This window comes from Metopolophium dirhodum, chromosome 5 (assembly GCF_019925205.1).
Source record: "Metopolophium dirhodum isolate CAU chromosome 5, ASM1992520v1, whole genome shotgun sequence".
In the NCBI taxonomy this organism is placed as follows: Eukaryota; Metazoa; Arthropoda; class Insecta; order Hemiptera; family Aphididae; genus Metopolophium; species Metopolophium dirhodum.
In genome coordinates this window covers 10040759-10057234 of record NC_083564.1, presented here as the reverse complement: position 1 = coordinate 10057234, position 16476 = coordinate 10040759, and the positions used below count along the sequence as shown (strand labels likewise).

The 16476-nt window shown below is 28.7% G+C and overlaps 1 protein-coding gene across 2 annotated transcripts; it reads left to right on the top strand.

Annotated features, from left to right (window-relative positions):
- The first annotated feature begins 7555 nt into the window (after positions 1-7555).
- Positions 7556-14474, top strand: LOC132945848 (uncharacterized). 2 transcript variants are annotated; one of them, XM_061015639.1, is made up of 5 exons: positions 7557-7728; positions 7890-8027; positions 9074-9173; positions 12362-12907; positions 13211-14474. In XM_061015639.1, the coding sequence occupies exons 4-5, from the start codon at positions 12426-12428 to the stop codon at positions 13950-13952; spliced, it is 1224 nt and encodes a 407-aa protein (XP_060871622.1). In that variant the 5' UTR covers positions 7557-7728; positions 7890-8027; positions 9074-9173; positions 12362-12425; the 3' UTR covers positions 13953-14474. The 2 variants fall into 2 exon arrangements, with proteins under 2 accessions (XP_060871623.1, XP_060871622.1); XM_061015640.1 differs by lacking the exon at positions 9074-9173 and having other exon boundaries at positions 7556-7728; positions 13211-14373.
- Positions 14475-16476: the final 2002 nt, after the last annotated feature.

Below are 16476 nucleotides of genomic sequence, written 5' to 3'. Positions count from 1 at the left end.
TCGCATACACATCATTATTGAAAATACATTATAAAAAATATATTAATTATAAACCTATAAAGTAATAAGTGATATTGTGATAAAAGTATTAAATAAACTTTGATTTTTAGAATTACTTTTTGATCTTGTAAAGTGAAACCATGTGGGTCGCGATAAATTTTCAGGGGAAATGATGAATTCTAAAATAATCGAGAACTACTAAAGTAGTGCATGCATTTTTATGCATTAAAAAGTATCACAATGTTCCATATAAGATGCAGTAAAAATTGTGAAATATGCAATAAATGTGCAAATAAGATAATTTAAAAAAAAATGGTAATCTATATAATATAAAAAATAACTTGTACTGATTATTGCCTAGCCGGAACCGCTGCAGTTATGGTATTTTCACTTTACGATCATAAATATGATTTTTATTTATAATATATTATTGGATATCTATAAATTAAATTATTTTTTAATTGAAACTAAAATATACTGTTTTATATAATATAATATGAATAGCTATAGGTGCATTAAAATAATAAAATATATATTTTTCTGAGTTGTTCTAAAATATAACAATGTGTAAACGTTTACAATTTTGAAAATTCCCTTTTTAAGACTTAGGTTGGATATAAATTATATAAATTATTAACTCAAGAATAAGTTAATTTTTCACCTGAATATTATTCAACAACTTATTCAATGTTAGGTTAATATTATTTATATGTTTCAAAAGTATTAGCAAGTACTAAGGTATGTTTAATAATATTCTGGAGAGCAGGTAAATTATTTGTGTTGTTGAACTGTTTATTAAAGAACAATGTTGCTGCAATAATGGTTGGAAAAAATTGAAACTTTTAATCGTGGTACTCGGAACACTGGGAAAGTGAGTGACCAATAAATATCTAATGTTTAATCAGAATAGCACAGCTGATAGTTGGACGCGGTAGCTTTTGTCGCAATACGATTGTATTTTTGGACAATATTTGTTCTTGATCTTGAATATTATAATATATTATATTGTCGGTAGAAATATTTACGCCGCGGTCTAACTAAATCCAGCGGGTCCGACGAAGTACAAAACAACTTGTATTTTTTCACTTTGGACAAATCGTAGGTAGTGCAGCGGTACAGAGCGATCATAATATAAATCACTGGACTCACCGTCATAGACGTAATCTGGGGTAAATTATTGGAAGGGCAATCCCTGCTAAGACTAAAAATCTATAAGGTAAAATGACGCTATTGCCTACTCAGTTCTCAGGGGGCAGTTGCCCCCCCTCCGTAGATTTCGCCTATGCACAACGTATTACGTAGTACTTCACGGCATTAGGATCTATATTCAATCCAGAATACAATATCTATAGGTGTAATGTTGGTATTTGATGTTAGTACTGCGTATGAATCTTTGAAGTTGTTTGCTGATACATGATGCGTAAGTTTAGTTTGTTCCTTGATATTTCGATGTATTAATTATAATTACAATCAAAGCAATGCGTATATGATTTCAATATATCATAACAGATTTGACAAAGCTATTTAATTCGTAGTAATAATACAACTCAATTATATATCCTACATAGTATGGGTACATACGATGACACTGTACAATTAATATACATAGGTACTACTTATTCTACTTTTTAACGCCAATTCTATTGTTCGTTTTTACGAAAATAGTATGTAGATATTACATTTGCCTTTACATTTGAATAATATAATATTTAACGTGTTAATGATTGTACCTAGGTATACCTATAATTATTATTTTTTTTTATAGCGTTGTATTTATCATATCATGTACAATTCTAAAATGAACCTATGTATATATTAATTATTATATTAATATGTAATTTTTGGTGCACAAATTAATATTATCAAACTATGTAAACGGTATCTTTAATAAATTATCTAATTATTTCAGTCGATTAACTGTTTACTTTAAAGGTATAGGTACTTTGTTGTTTTAATAGTTAATATAGGTTACTACACAATGCGTGAAGTAGGTGCATAAATAAAAATGTTTATCTACGTTTTATTGCACTAGGTAGCTAAAATATAGATATTACAATAAATTTAGGTTATCAAATTATATTTCAAATAGGTATACGCATAAAATATTTAAATTTAAAATGTAATAGTCTTTTCCCGTTTCATTATAATTGGCGCCGAGACTTCATTTGGATGAACATTTTGATAAAACCGATATCGTAATCGGTCAGTTTTGGGACTTTGCACCAGAAAATTATAATATCTAAAATTTAAAATATGAGGAAGGAACACGAATTTAAATATTATTAAAATCATTTTTAATAATGTAATATAATAATGTACAGTATATTTTATTATCCAAGTAATATGTCGACTATATTTTTATTATAAGTTTTACTATCAATGTTCGTGGATTTAAAATCGATAAAATCTAAAGTTTTGCGCCAATTTTAACAATATTGAACAGTTTAAGTCGCCGATAGTGAATACATTTTTTAACATTTTTTTGACAGATTTTGACTCTTTGACTTCATTCAATAATACATCATATTTCTCACTCGTTATGTATAAAGTATTTTTATCATTTTTCGATTTGACAATACTATTCAAAAGTTCGTAAAACCGTTCTTTATGTGACATATTGAATATAAAATATTTGCGACGATTGTAAAAAGAACACTGATCGTAGGTATCTTTATTATTTTCAATAGGCCTGGATATCATTATCAATATATTATACCATTATCATTTGTCTATTATAAAACCTGTTCCTTCTCGTAAACTTAGTTCTACGTACAACACAGTGTTACGTATATGAACAACTTTTATCACATCATTAAGATAGGTACATTTTGGCTAATTTATTGGCAGTATGAGTAGGTACACGTGTCAAGGTCTTCCGTTTTTATCTGTTATATTTAAGTCGAAATGAAAATCCCCAAAATCGATGGTTGTAAAATGAACGCAATAGTTTCAATTTTGTTATATAATAAATTATAGTAATAATAATAATTATAATAAACATTTTTTGTCATAATATATCATAATAACTTTAATTTAATTTAATATAATAAATTATATTGTAAATTATATATATATATAATAATTTCGGACTACATATATTAATCAACAACCAGCATAAAAAATATCACACAATTGGTAAACAATTTTGGACTTTTACTAACACTGATTGTTTATCCTAAGATTGACCAGATCTCGTTTGTTAAAGTCCAAACTACAAAAATCATTCGGGGTTTGACTAAACTATTTTGTGTATCCTAGGTTAGGTAGGTACTTTTACCGTAACATATATTATTATTTATAGTCTGCAAATGGCTGACAAACCTGTAAATTATAAAGTAAATAAAACTCACAAATATAATTGTTTAGAATATACTATTAATAAGTAATAACACAATAAAATGTATTAAAAATTAAAATACACATACGTAGGTATACATAATATGGTGTTACCACTGGGTACCTTCCCAGGTAATTCAGTTATTGTAATCCACGGTCAATTATTATATTTTATATCTATCACTTTTGAGCAAGTATTGTAAATTGTAAAATACTAAAATATAAATAATAACATTGTTATGATTATCGGAATAAACAAAAAAAAGTTTAATAAACTTTTGTGAAATTTTTGATTATACACGTATAGTGTCTTTTATAATCATGGACGAAAACTATTTAGAACTAACTTTTTTAAAGTAGTTTTTTTTACAAAAATATGTGTATTAATGTCTTGTATATTATATTCTCTGATTTAAGTGTAAAACAAAATATCGGGAATATGCGCACCCTGGCTGCGGTGAAAATAGTAACGGAAATTGCCATGTGTTTGTATGCGTTTTGAGTACTAAAATACGAGCCTCGACATTCAGACGTACCATGATTAACGAAAATCTTGTAAACCATTAAGAATCTCAAATCCAAAGGATATAACGGATAACAACAAAAATTAAATCAATACTGCCATGAAAACAGAAAAAAAATACCAATTATTTAATATCCGTCCATGTTTATGAAATGCCCTATATTATCCATATATTGATAAGTATTCAATAAAAATTAAATAAAAACATTATACAGTTGTGACAGTTTATTTGTATTACCGATACATTATAATTATTTAAGAGTTTGGGCTTACAGTTGTGTTTATTATTTTAATGCGTAATGAAGGCGAATGTGGTTTTAAATACATGGCGTTCAAAAAATGTTAAACGCTTTATTTACTGTTTGCATATTTTTATACCTACATACCTATATAAAGTTACACTGCTGCAAATTAGGTAAAATATTTAATCACTTCATTAATTCATTAATAATATCGTATTATTGTTTATCAGTCCTAATAAGTCTAATAACCGTTCCAAACTTTTTCAACACTGTATAATTTTGTTTTGTAAATAGTAAATACCAAATTATTGATTGAAGTATATTCTAATATGCGTAATATCTATTTTGGTTTTATGAAAACTCTGACGTTTTAGACACATTTAAAATCTTCTGAGAGTTTAATTGATTTTTTTCGTTGATCTAGAACGTTTACAGTTTCAGTTTTATATTTCACGTTACCGTCTACTTTATTTTTATCGATATTTATTAGTTTTTAATTATTACCAACCAATGGGTTTGAAGAAGTCACCATTTTACTGTCGTGTTTTATATTGAACGGGTATAAGTATTATTAGGTATAGTACATACATGTACCGGAATCCCTACTATATTTTATGGATTATTTGCTAAGTCAAAAATCGGGTACCAACGTATCTGATTGTATGAACACTTGACTTTCATACATCTAAAAACGGATATTATATAATATAAATATTTGAAGTTGAAAGTTAAGATGAAGGTTTAAAGTTTAGAATTGTATTTAAAAAATAGACGGATGTATTTTGGTATTTTGAATTTTGAACACCTCATCATACTTGGCTGACAGACCTGGCAGCCCAAAATTGAGTACTTATAATAGTTTTATTCGGATTTCAGTGTATTCAGTATTGTATAGTATTTTGTACTGTAATACAGGGTGATTTCTTCCCACAAAAAATACCACACTTCATTGGAAGTATCGATTTGTATGTGTGTGTTCACAGATTCCACGGTCATCCGTACAGTGCTAAGTACTAGGACATGTTGTAGTTCACGGAGACAGTGTTATGCTGATGTGCTAACGTAAAGCTGACGGTGAGGTGAGTCACCATCTGTCCTGTGCCACGATGACTTTAACCGAAACATTCGGCTATTCTGGTTCAACGACTGTGGCCGACCAGTGCCCAGTGGACGGCAGTACTGCAAAAGCATTTTAAGCGGCGTCGTCGATTCACAAAAAAAAAAAAGGTTAACCTAATCAAACCTATTTATTTCTATATTTTAATGTGGAATGTAGGATGCGTCGCTGACCATGGAGTTGGAGACTCGTTTGCGCACATATTAATATATATTTTAAATTTACAACAACTCGTTAGCGCACAACATTGAAAATAGTGAACAATGAAAACCAGCTGGTTGGTACAGTTTTGGGTGTAAAGGTTGTCTTAAGCTACCCGTACACGATCAATATTATTGATATCAATTAAACACCCGTCAATTGATAAAGGGCATAGTTGGTTCAGGCGTTTGATAAAAATAAAGTGTTACCAAAATAATACTAGAAAAATGATTCTGAAATTGGAAGATGGCTATTAAACACTATTTTGGTTTACCTTATTTAACTCTAATGAAGTTCCGGACGCATTTACTGAAATAATGACAATAGCTCCTTGAAATATAAGTATGGATTATCCAGACTATATATTAAAAAATCATATTGATTCTGATGCTGATTTTAGGCTAGAATTATGGGCTAGTGAACCATACAATATCCAAGAACAACGAACGGACCTGAAAACATTCACATGCACTTCAATAGTACATTTTATACCTCCCACCCTCACATTCACCGAACAAAATTTTACGAAAAAAATATGAAAATAATATATTCTGATTAAAAATCCAAAAAAACTGATCTTTTAAAATTGTTATGCAAACGCGTGCCACTAAATATTAAATATGTATTAACAAAATAAATAATTAAATGTTTTGATATGAAAATTATTGTAATTGTAATTAATTGTGCAATTTGTAAATTTTAATGACTTTTTTGTATAAATAATTTAAAGTACCTAATTGTAATTTGACGAAATTGTGAATAATGGATTTCTAAGGAAGGTGTTCTAAAATAAATAGTTCAAACAATATTTTTAAATCCGCTAGTTATATAACATATAAATTATAAGCAGGGCTTGATACCGATTTTGAATACCGGTTAAAACCATTCAAACCCGAAATCAATACCGAAACCGAAAACAAAATAAAAAAAACCAAAACCGATATTCATAACCAAAAACGAAATCAGAAAAAATAAATACCGATATCCGAAACCGAAATCAAAATCGGAAAAAATAATTACGGTTTCAAGCCCAGGTTATAAGTCATATAACATCAGAATATGATGAGACAGAAAGTCCTAAGCCTTATAAGGTGAAGGAAAATGTTGTTTGAGTATAATAATTTTCCAACATCAGTAATGACCAATTCGAAAATTTGGAGGTACGCAGATTATGTACATCTTATGCGTGGATAAATTTCTTTGAAAAAAGGTTTCTATTGTTCGTAAATTGTGCGCAAACGAGTTGTAGCGACTTCCCAGAGCCGGGCTGTAATCAGCTGGACGCTGAAATCCGTTAACACAGGTTCTACAATCTACCACACGTGTCGAACTTCCCGCAAGTAATATTGTACTAAAACTAACTGATGGATACGATGAGTCCTTGGATTCCGATGCCTTTCAAGTGTTGCGCTTGTTGCTCTCATAATAATATGGTAACGAGTAACGATTCGGCCGCCAAATGGTTCACTGACGTTGTCTAATACATTCTCCACGACGGGTTCACCAAAACGCCTATCACCACTACCATAAATAACGTCAGCACAACAATCGAGATGTGAATATTATGACATAATATTATAATTACTACCTATGATAATTATTGCGAATGACGAAAATCTTTTTGGTTTTATTTGAATACTATAAAAAACATTGTTGTTCACAAGCAACACTATGCATTGTAGGGTTGTTGAATTTTCTAGAATATTATTTAAACTATTGTATCTACATCTCATTAAAAATACGATACTGAATATCGTTTTTTTTATGGTTATAAATGATTTTGGATAGAGTCATCCTTATCATGAATGTTAAGACAACGTTATAAAGACTTCCGGTTTTCATTTCAGTACATGTTCTATATGCCTAAAATACTTGTAACTAAGCTACATACGCGATAATTGTCGCTGTTGTACAAATGCACAACAGTGGTACTAAATGTAAGTATTAAGTTGTACAATTTAAATATGAAATTATGGTTTCAAAAATTAACCTATAATCAAACATCAAGAAGATACCATTATCCGTGACCTCGTAGATTTAATTATAATATATATTATTATTTTTATTTTTCAAGGTGATCAAGATTTGACTACGAATAAACTTATTTATATAAATGGCAGAGAGTTGCAACTAATATTTAAACAGTAATATAATAATTGTAACCGCTCGAAACAAAGTATCTATATGGTGACGTCACTAAAGCCTATCATTACAAAAGTTTGACTTGCAGGTACCTAAACCCTAGTAGAAATTATGAAATATAATTTTTATCCACCAAAAATCAATTGAAATAAAATACTATAATACAGGTAATATTATTATGTACCTATATTAATATGTAGCGTTGTAAGGTATTTACGCATGCGTTTTTCAAATACGTTTTTCAATAAATAGTAAATTATTATACTATTTATCTGAAATATTTTAATATATTTTAAATAAGTAATATTTTATTGAATATTTTTTGCAGATAGTTTTCGTTCTACTTTCAATAGAAGTTTCAAATGCAGTTCGTGTTTGACTCCCTACCAAGCAAGACGTATATGTAGTCTTGTCGCAACCGCATTTTATCTTCCTACAGAATTGCACAACGTTCAACGCTAACCAGGTAATATGTTTTTAAATATTAATAATAACAATAAACTGCCACTTAAGTTAAAATTAAACGTGGAAAGTCAACGGTATGTATTCGTAATAAATAACACTCCGCCAAAAACATCGCGTTTAAATTCTAAAATTATTTAATATAATTTGTGTTAAGAGTACGCCATACCCGAATGTGTTGCCTCCGTCTTACAAACGCGTAACATACCAAATTTACGCTTCAGCAGTTCACGTTTTACACCGTTAGCTTAAAAATTCGAGTAAATTGATCTATTATGAAACTTGATGGTAAGAAAATTATCTGTGTTTTGATGGAAATGTTTTCACGATAATTCACTTTTTAAGTGAGTTATACGTGTATAATAAATGTACATAAAAATGCTCATAACTCACTTAAAAACTGAATTATTGTAAAAAAACTTCCATAAAATATAATGTTTTTACCATCAAGTTTCATGATAGATCGATTTACTGTAATTTTTAAGCTAATGGCGTAAAACGTGAACTGCTGAAGCATAAATTTGGTATGTTACGCGTTTGTAAGACGGAGACAACATATGCGGGTGTAACGTCCTCTTAATTTGTAACCACCAAAACAAATTTTTAACCTACCAACATCCTCTCAAAAACACCACTATTACAGAAGTTCGACTTGCAGGTAACTGAAATCTAGTGGAAGTTTAAGTTGTAATAGACTTGAATAACATTTTTTTAGGTACATAGTATTTATTATTGGCATTTTAAACTATATATTCGTGGACACAAAAAATGAGTCTTGTCACCGCACGGGTCCGTTGTTCTAACCTACCGATTTTAACATGTTCTGTTGCGCTTCTGTTCGGACTTCTGTTACTTGTCGTAAGTCCCTCAACAGAGTAAGCCACTATTCGCCTGGGGGCCTATTTTATTTCAAGTTGTAATGCGTAAATGTGTTATTTCATATTTAAAATCTAAATATAATGTTCATAATATGAATATAAGATAGGTTAAATATATTATTATTTTATAGATATAAACCAAGCTAATATTATTATTTATTATATTATCCAGCACCACAGACGTGGCACGAGCTAAGAAAAAAAAAATAATAACTGCACGACGGTGTGTATATCGAAGCAGGAGTTGCCTATTTAAACTGTGTAAAATACAGGTAAATTTGTTACGACATAACTAATTTTCTAATGCATCAATTAACTCCTAATAAATTCCAAAACATCAGAAATATTATGTAGAACGTGCTTTTGTAAAAATCATCAAAATCGTACGTTTAGAAATTAAGGTATAAATGAAAAAATGTGAACATTTTTATGGAATTTTATATTAAATTCAGAATCATGGTAGCCGTCGTCGTCGTAGTCGTCGTTGCATCAGCGTTGCCAATGTTACCAACAATATTACCGCTCTCATAGATTATTGTGTAAATACTCATTATTTAATAACGATAACAATGTGTGATATCACAACAAAAACCCTTCGTAAACTACCTACGTGTAAAAATAGCTAAGTAAAAAAAAATATAAGATCTTTAAGCACTATAAAGATGTGAAATCATGAATAAATGCTAAGTATATTGAATTTAAGTAAACTTATTTTGTTTTAATAATTTATTTACTTGGCGAGAAATTATTTAGAATAATATATAAATATTAATAATAATATTTTTAAAATAATAATAAGTTATAGCTTAATAATCCTTCGCCATTTAATTATTTTGTTCATCACAACAATATATCAGGAGCCTTGCATTAAATTTTCACGCTTTTTTACCCAACAAATAAAATTTTGTTGACATTTATAAAACAATTAAAAAAATTGAAAACTGACAATGTCCGTAAACAGCTTAAAAGAGTCAAATTATTTTCAAAATTTTATCGTGTATAGTAAATATTAATAAAACATTCAGTGAAATTTTCATGTATCTACAGTCATACGTTTTTTAATTACAACAAAATAAGAAAATCGTTGCATGAGAAATCGAGTGAATATCAAATGTACTAAAAATATGAATTTCAAATGCTCATAAAAATTAAATTTGACATTCTTGTAGACATTTATTTTTTGTTAAAGATAGACAAACTTATGGATAATCTTGTATTACATTTTAAAATCTTAGATTTAAAAAGAAAAATTTTTATGAATTCTCAACTAAAAATAATTTGCTAATTTTCGTGATTTTTCCGTATTTTGTCAAGATTTGAACTTTAAATGCTTGTAAATAAGAACTGTGACTAAGGATTTTTAATATTTTTCAAAAAACATTGTAACAATATAGTAGGCGCCTTGTATTAAATTGTCAAGCTTTTTTCCACAACAAATAAAGTTTTATTAACATTCATAGAAAAAAAAACTAATAAAATTGGAAACTGAAATGTTCTTAAACAGTTCAAAACAAATCAAAATATTTTTAAAATGTTATCGTGTATAGAAAATGCAAATATAAACAACCAGTGAAAATTGCATGTACGTTCATTTGTTTTAGAGTTACACCAAAAACCAAAATCAATTTTGTGGAAAACCGATTTTGCGTAAAAATTCCCTTAATTTTTATGTTGTTTTTCCCGGGGCTTTTAAAAACTATTGGGAATTTTAAAATTTAAATGCACCAACTAAATTCACTTTCCGACCGAACAAGATACTGTTAAATAAAATCGAAGCAGTTTTACTGCCCCAAACCGTGATGACAGACACCGAAAAAAAAAAATAAAAAACAAAAAAAAAAAAACACACATCATTGTAAAATCAATACATTCATCGCTCAATTTAATAGAAGGCTCCTAGGTGATCGTTTCAAAGGTAGATAAAAAATATTAAAAATCCTTAGTCACAGTTTTTATTTATAAGCATTTAAAGTTCAAATCTTGAAAAAATACGGGAAAATCATGGAAATTAGCAAATTATTTTGAATTGAGAATTCATATAAAATTTTGAAAATAATTAAACTTTTTGAGTTGTTTACGGACATTGTCAGTTTTCAATTTTTTTAATTGTTTTATAAATTTCAATAAAATGTTATTTGTTGGGTAAAAAAGCGTGAACATTTAATATAAGGCTCCTGATATATCGTTCTAATAGCAGTTGAAAAATATTAAAAATACATAGGCACAACTTTTTTTATAAGCATTTAAAGTTTAAATTTTGATCAAATTTATCAAATTTATAATTTAATAATTATTTTGTATGTTCAACTTTTATAACTAAGGATTGAAAATTGAAAACAAGGCTCCACGTAAATAGGTTATATATAAATTACTTTATTCACAATAATATCATCAAATATACTTGGTAATATCATAGGCTGACTGACCGTTTTCGTTTAGAATCGGTTTTCTTATAATATTATATCATTGAATTCAAATTTAACACCACCCATTACAGTGACCCACTTATAACATACTGTACAGCAGAACGACACCCACTTACCCGATTTATTAACAACGATTTATTTACATTCCTATGATACAATTTTTGTTTTCGGTAAATTAACTAGACAATTAATGTAAAGTTCTATAAAGGTTGTTTACATACCTAATAATATATAAACATAAAAATACATTGACATCATATTTTTTTATAATAGTGTAAGCTTAATTATTACAAACTTCATAAAATTAAAAAAAAAAATGTTTTATAAAACTCATAAAAACTAAAAAGTAAAACTATTAATAATAAAATAAATTACTTTATTTACTAGCACAAATGTGTAATAAAATATTCTTTAAAATCTAGGCTTTCCACTCAAAATTGTTTTTCGTAAACAATTAATTATCATTGAATTCATAATATTAACAAATAAACTACGTCAGCTGTGACCTACTCAATTTCGAGGTACACTGTAGTACTGTACCTACACCTACAGTACAACTAAGTAGCTTCCTATATCCCCATTTTTAAAATTCTTTTCCTAATAGATAACGAGGAAATAAATTTTCAATATTTTTAACATAGACGTTTTAATTAACAATAGTGGAAAAAAAAATTGATTCAAATTACTAAAAATTTCCTTGCCAGTTGTCACGGCACCACAAATTAAAAAATATAAAAATACGGGTTGGAAATATGTTTTTGGTGATAACAAATGTTTACAAATAATGTTACATGATTTAACATAACGTCATCGTAAATATATATATACCTATAGGAAAAGATGTGCCGAAGGAAAATTTCCTTCTAAAATAAATACATTTTAATTATAACACTCTGTAAATAATAAAATATAAAATTAATTTTATATCCAAAATTGTTTGTTGCCAAACAAAATATATTGCCGTGAATATACAAATTAGAAGAGAATAGCTTAAATAATAATATAATTTATTATACTTTACTATTACCTAAAAGGCCTTAATACTCAACAATAAATAAGAGAGTTGAACGTATTGTGATCAAATCAATCATTATAACAATGGAGTCTTTATTGCGAGAAGACCTGCCAGAAATTGTCAGCAATGGAGCGTTTGGAAAAAATCTTCAATATATGTCATTTGAATTGGACAAGGACACCGTCATACAGGATCAGTACATGTCAACAGTATTATTTGGTACAGTCACCACATCTGATGAATCACAACATCGTGTTGTAATAAAGTTAAAACTTCGAGATGAAAACAAGAGAATCATGTTCCAAATCGACTTTCAATTCCACAACGAAATTACTATGTATGAAAGAATTATACCATTCTTGTTTGAATGCCATCGATCTATGGAGGGTGTCGGGGACTGGCCAACATTGACTAAATTTTTTTACGGTCGTAATAAATGCGGTGAGTTTGTTGAAAAAGATTTAATAGTATTGGAGAATATCAATCCTCTGGGATTCCGATTGAGCGAAGAACGGCTGTTCCTTGACTATGATCACCTCTTAATTGCGTTACAAGCATTAGCCAAGTGAGTAACCATAATAATACTTTGGAATAAAAACAAATTTAATAGTGCGTAAAAATATTTAACTCTGAAATGTTAACTTTTTTCAAAATATGTGACAGTCTGTATAATGTTGAGTGCTCAAAATATAAAATAACTTACTGTTTATCCTTGGACGTAGATTAGGTAATGAAGTCTAATTGTAAAAAATCTTAATTAATTTAATTAAAAATGGAAGAATATAACTTTTAAATATATATGACAAAAAAGGATACGATTAAACTCCATGACATATATAATATAGGCAAATTTTTTATTTGTTTTCAGGTTCCATGGGTTGTCATACACAGCAAAATACAAAGACCCCGATCGATTTCAAGAAATCATTATGGATATCCGGGATACACAATTTGATGCAGATGGACAGTGGATATTTAAGAACAACGCATTAAGTAGATTCGGTAAGCGAGGAGTAGACCAACTGCTTGAACGTAGCGGTGACCTTTATCGGGAAAACGAGCACTTGCGTCGATTTAACGAAATCACTGGTGACGGAAACAACTCGCTGAAACGTGCGCTCATTCCCCGAGAACCATTTTCCGTCGTGTGCCACGGGGACTTTAACCGGAACAATATGGCGTTCCAGTATGACGAGGCAGGACATCCGGTTGATGTGTTGCTGTTTGATTTTGGAACGCCTCGTTACGGGTCTCCAGCGTTAGATCTGTCATTTTTTTTCTATATGAACACGAGGCAAAACTTGCGTGAAAGTCGGTGGGATGACTTACTGAACGCATATTGCTTGACTTTGGCGGAATCCGTACCGTCCGGCGTACGCGTTCCGAACAGGGCCGAACTGAACTCTGAAATGGCTACGTTTTCTTATTATGGCTTTGCACGCGCATCATTTTTCTTACCCCATCAGTTAGAATCAAATGACATTATTAATGTGGAAATGGAAGAAGAAGAAATGTTGGAGTTTTTTTTACGGCTGGGTGGCGACATTGGGTCGGATATAGTTGCTGACATGGTCCAACACATTGTCGACATGGAGTACACGAACCTGTAACGTAGTTATCGGTTTGTTTGATTGTTTGATACAGATTACCATACTTTATTATTGTACGCTACATTGCCGATTTGGTAGGTATTCATCTTTTATCTGTATTTGTTACGTCAATATTATTTTATTAAAATGTCGTATTTCATGTATTATGTATATAAGTAATAATATGTATGTAAATAATAAATAATAAATAATTCAACCATTGATTTTTGAACAAAAGGGATTAAAATAAATTTATATAATTAAATAATATGTATTGTTGTTTTCTATTTTTTTTACATATTTTAAAGAGCTTATACTGAGAACTCTGGGAACATGGGTTTTGATATTTTATAAAAAAAATACTTAGGACTATAGCTCTTCTTCTTTGTATGTAAACTATGACAGCATCTCACCAGAATCAAGTTGGTATGGCTTCTAGATCAAACATTTAATTAAATGTAGGTATTGTGAAAAAGTCGACAGTTTAAAAATAACTGCTATTAATTTGATGGCTTTCACTTATTCTATTAATTTATTGTATATTATATGCAATGGCCGGATGTGAAATATTTCAGTCGCGGGTTAGGACAGCCAGCTCATTTCGTTTGAACAGGACCGGCTGCACACCGAATTGGATCAGTTCGCGTCGTTCGTCCTGTTCATGCCGGTCACCGTCGACTCGTGTTGAAGTTCAAGCTCCCGACACTCGAGCTGAAAAAAAATTGTGACTATGGTATTTTAATATTTTTCAAATGTCATTGTAACACTATATTAAGAGCCTTGTACTAGTAACATTTAGTACAAGGCTCTTAATGTAGCTTTTTTACCCCAAAATAATATTTTATTGACATTTATAAAAATAAAACCAAAAAAATTGGAAACTGAAAATGTCTGTAAATAATACTAAACAAGTCAATATATTTTGAAAATTTGACTGTCTATAAAAAATGCTAATATAATGCTTTCAGTCAAAATGTCATGTATATATCTATGGTAATTTATTTTAAAGTTACACGAAAAACCAAAATCGATTTTGCGTAAAAATTCCTGTTTTTCCTTTATTTTTTTTTTGTTTTTACGGTGCTTTTGAAAACTACTGGAATTTTAAATTTTTACCTCCGAATGCACCGATTAGATTCACTTTCCCATCAAACAAGATACTGTTGAAGAAAATTTAACCATTTTTACTGCCCAAAATGGTGAAGACAGACACAAAAATTAAAAAACTAAAATACACACATCATTGCAAAATAAATACATTCATCGCTCCACTCAGAATCCAAAAATATATAAAACTATTTTCAGTTAGAAATTCATATAAGTTTTTCTTTTTATTCCTAACATTGGACATTTTAATAGAAGGTTCCCGACAAGTTTTTATACCTCTATCAAAAAGAAAATTTTTACTGGAATGTCACGCTATTTAAATCCAAGAGATATTTTCAATTGATATTATTTTTTTTTAATTATTAAATTTGATTATTTATACAAGTATACTAGGCTGACACATCGTCATCGAACAGAATCGTTTTACTTATACAAAGATTTTTCATTTAATTCAAATTTAACACATTCATCATAATGACATGCTCGACAGCTACTGTGCAGCATAGAGGTAGCCACTTGTCCACCTTTTTGTTAATAAGACTCTATAATAACACTGTATAAATATAATATTACTTATATTTAATTTGAGACTCTTGTAATATTATTGTTATTACCTATAGAAACCTATCATGACTCAATAATTGTACATTAAGTACCAATACATATTAGTTAGGCAGTATTTTATTTAAAATAACTGTATGTAAAATTGTAGAACCATAAAATAAACTTACATTATAAAAAAAATTATATACTATATATTAATTATTAAGTACTAAAAAAATATAGAAAATAAAAATAAAAAGAATAACCATTATTTGCTTTATACGGTATGACTTATCAAACAACTAAAACAATATTTTTAATAAATTATTCAAACGACTAACCATTAAAGGGACGTCGCACCGCATATTATTTATTCTCGGTCTTACATACGTACGACGTACCAAATTATCGTTCACCAGTTTCAATAGTGTATTGATATTAGAGTAGAATGATCTACTATCAAACTTTTAAATAAGAACTTTATCTGTGTTCTCTCGTTAGTTTTTTATGATATTTCAATTTTTAAGCGAGTTATGAGTAGTGGCCGGATTTATATGCAAATGCATATTATATTATTATTATTATTATTATTATTATCTTTATTGACGGAAAAAAAACTCCATTTACAGAATAATATATATATAAAAAAAAATTTGTTTTGTGTAGTGACATGAATACAATAAAATGTTGGTACAAATAGTATAAAGTTTACATTCAATTAATATAACAATTACATATTATGTGGTATATAATTTTACAGCTATAATAATTTTAACTAAAATTAATATTCATAGTGTTTCCTATAGTCATCAGTATTTAGATCATTCATATTAAAATAACACTAATTGTATTTTGCATATTTTGCATATTTCACCGTTTTTACCTATTAAATGCA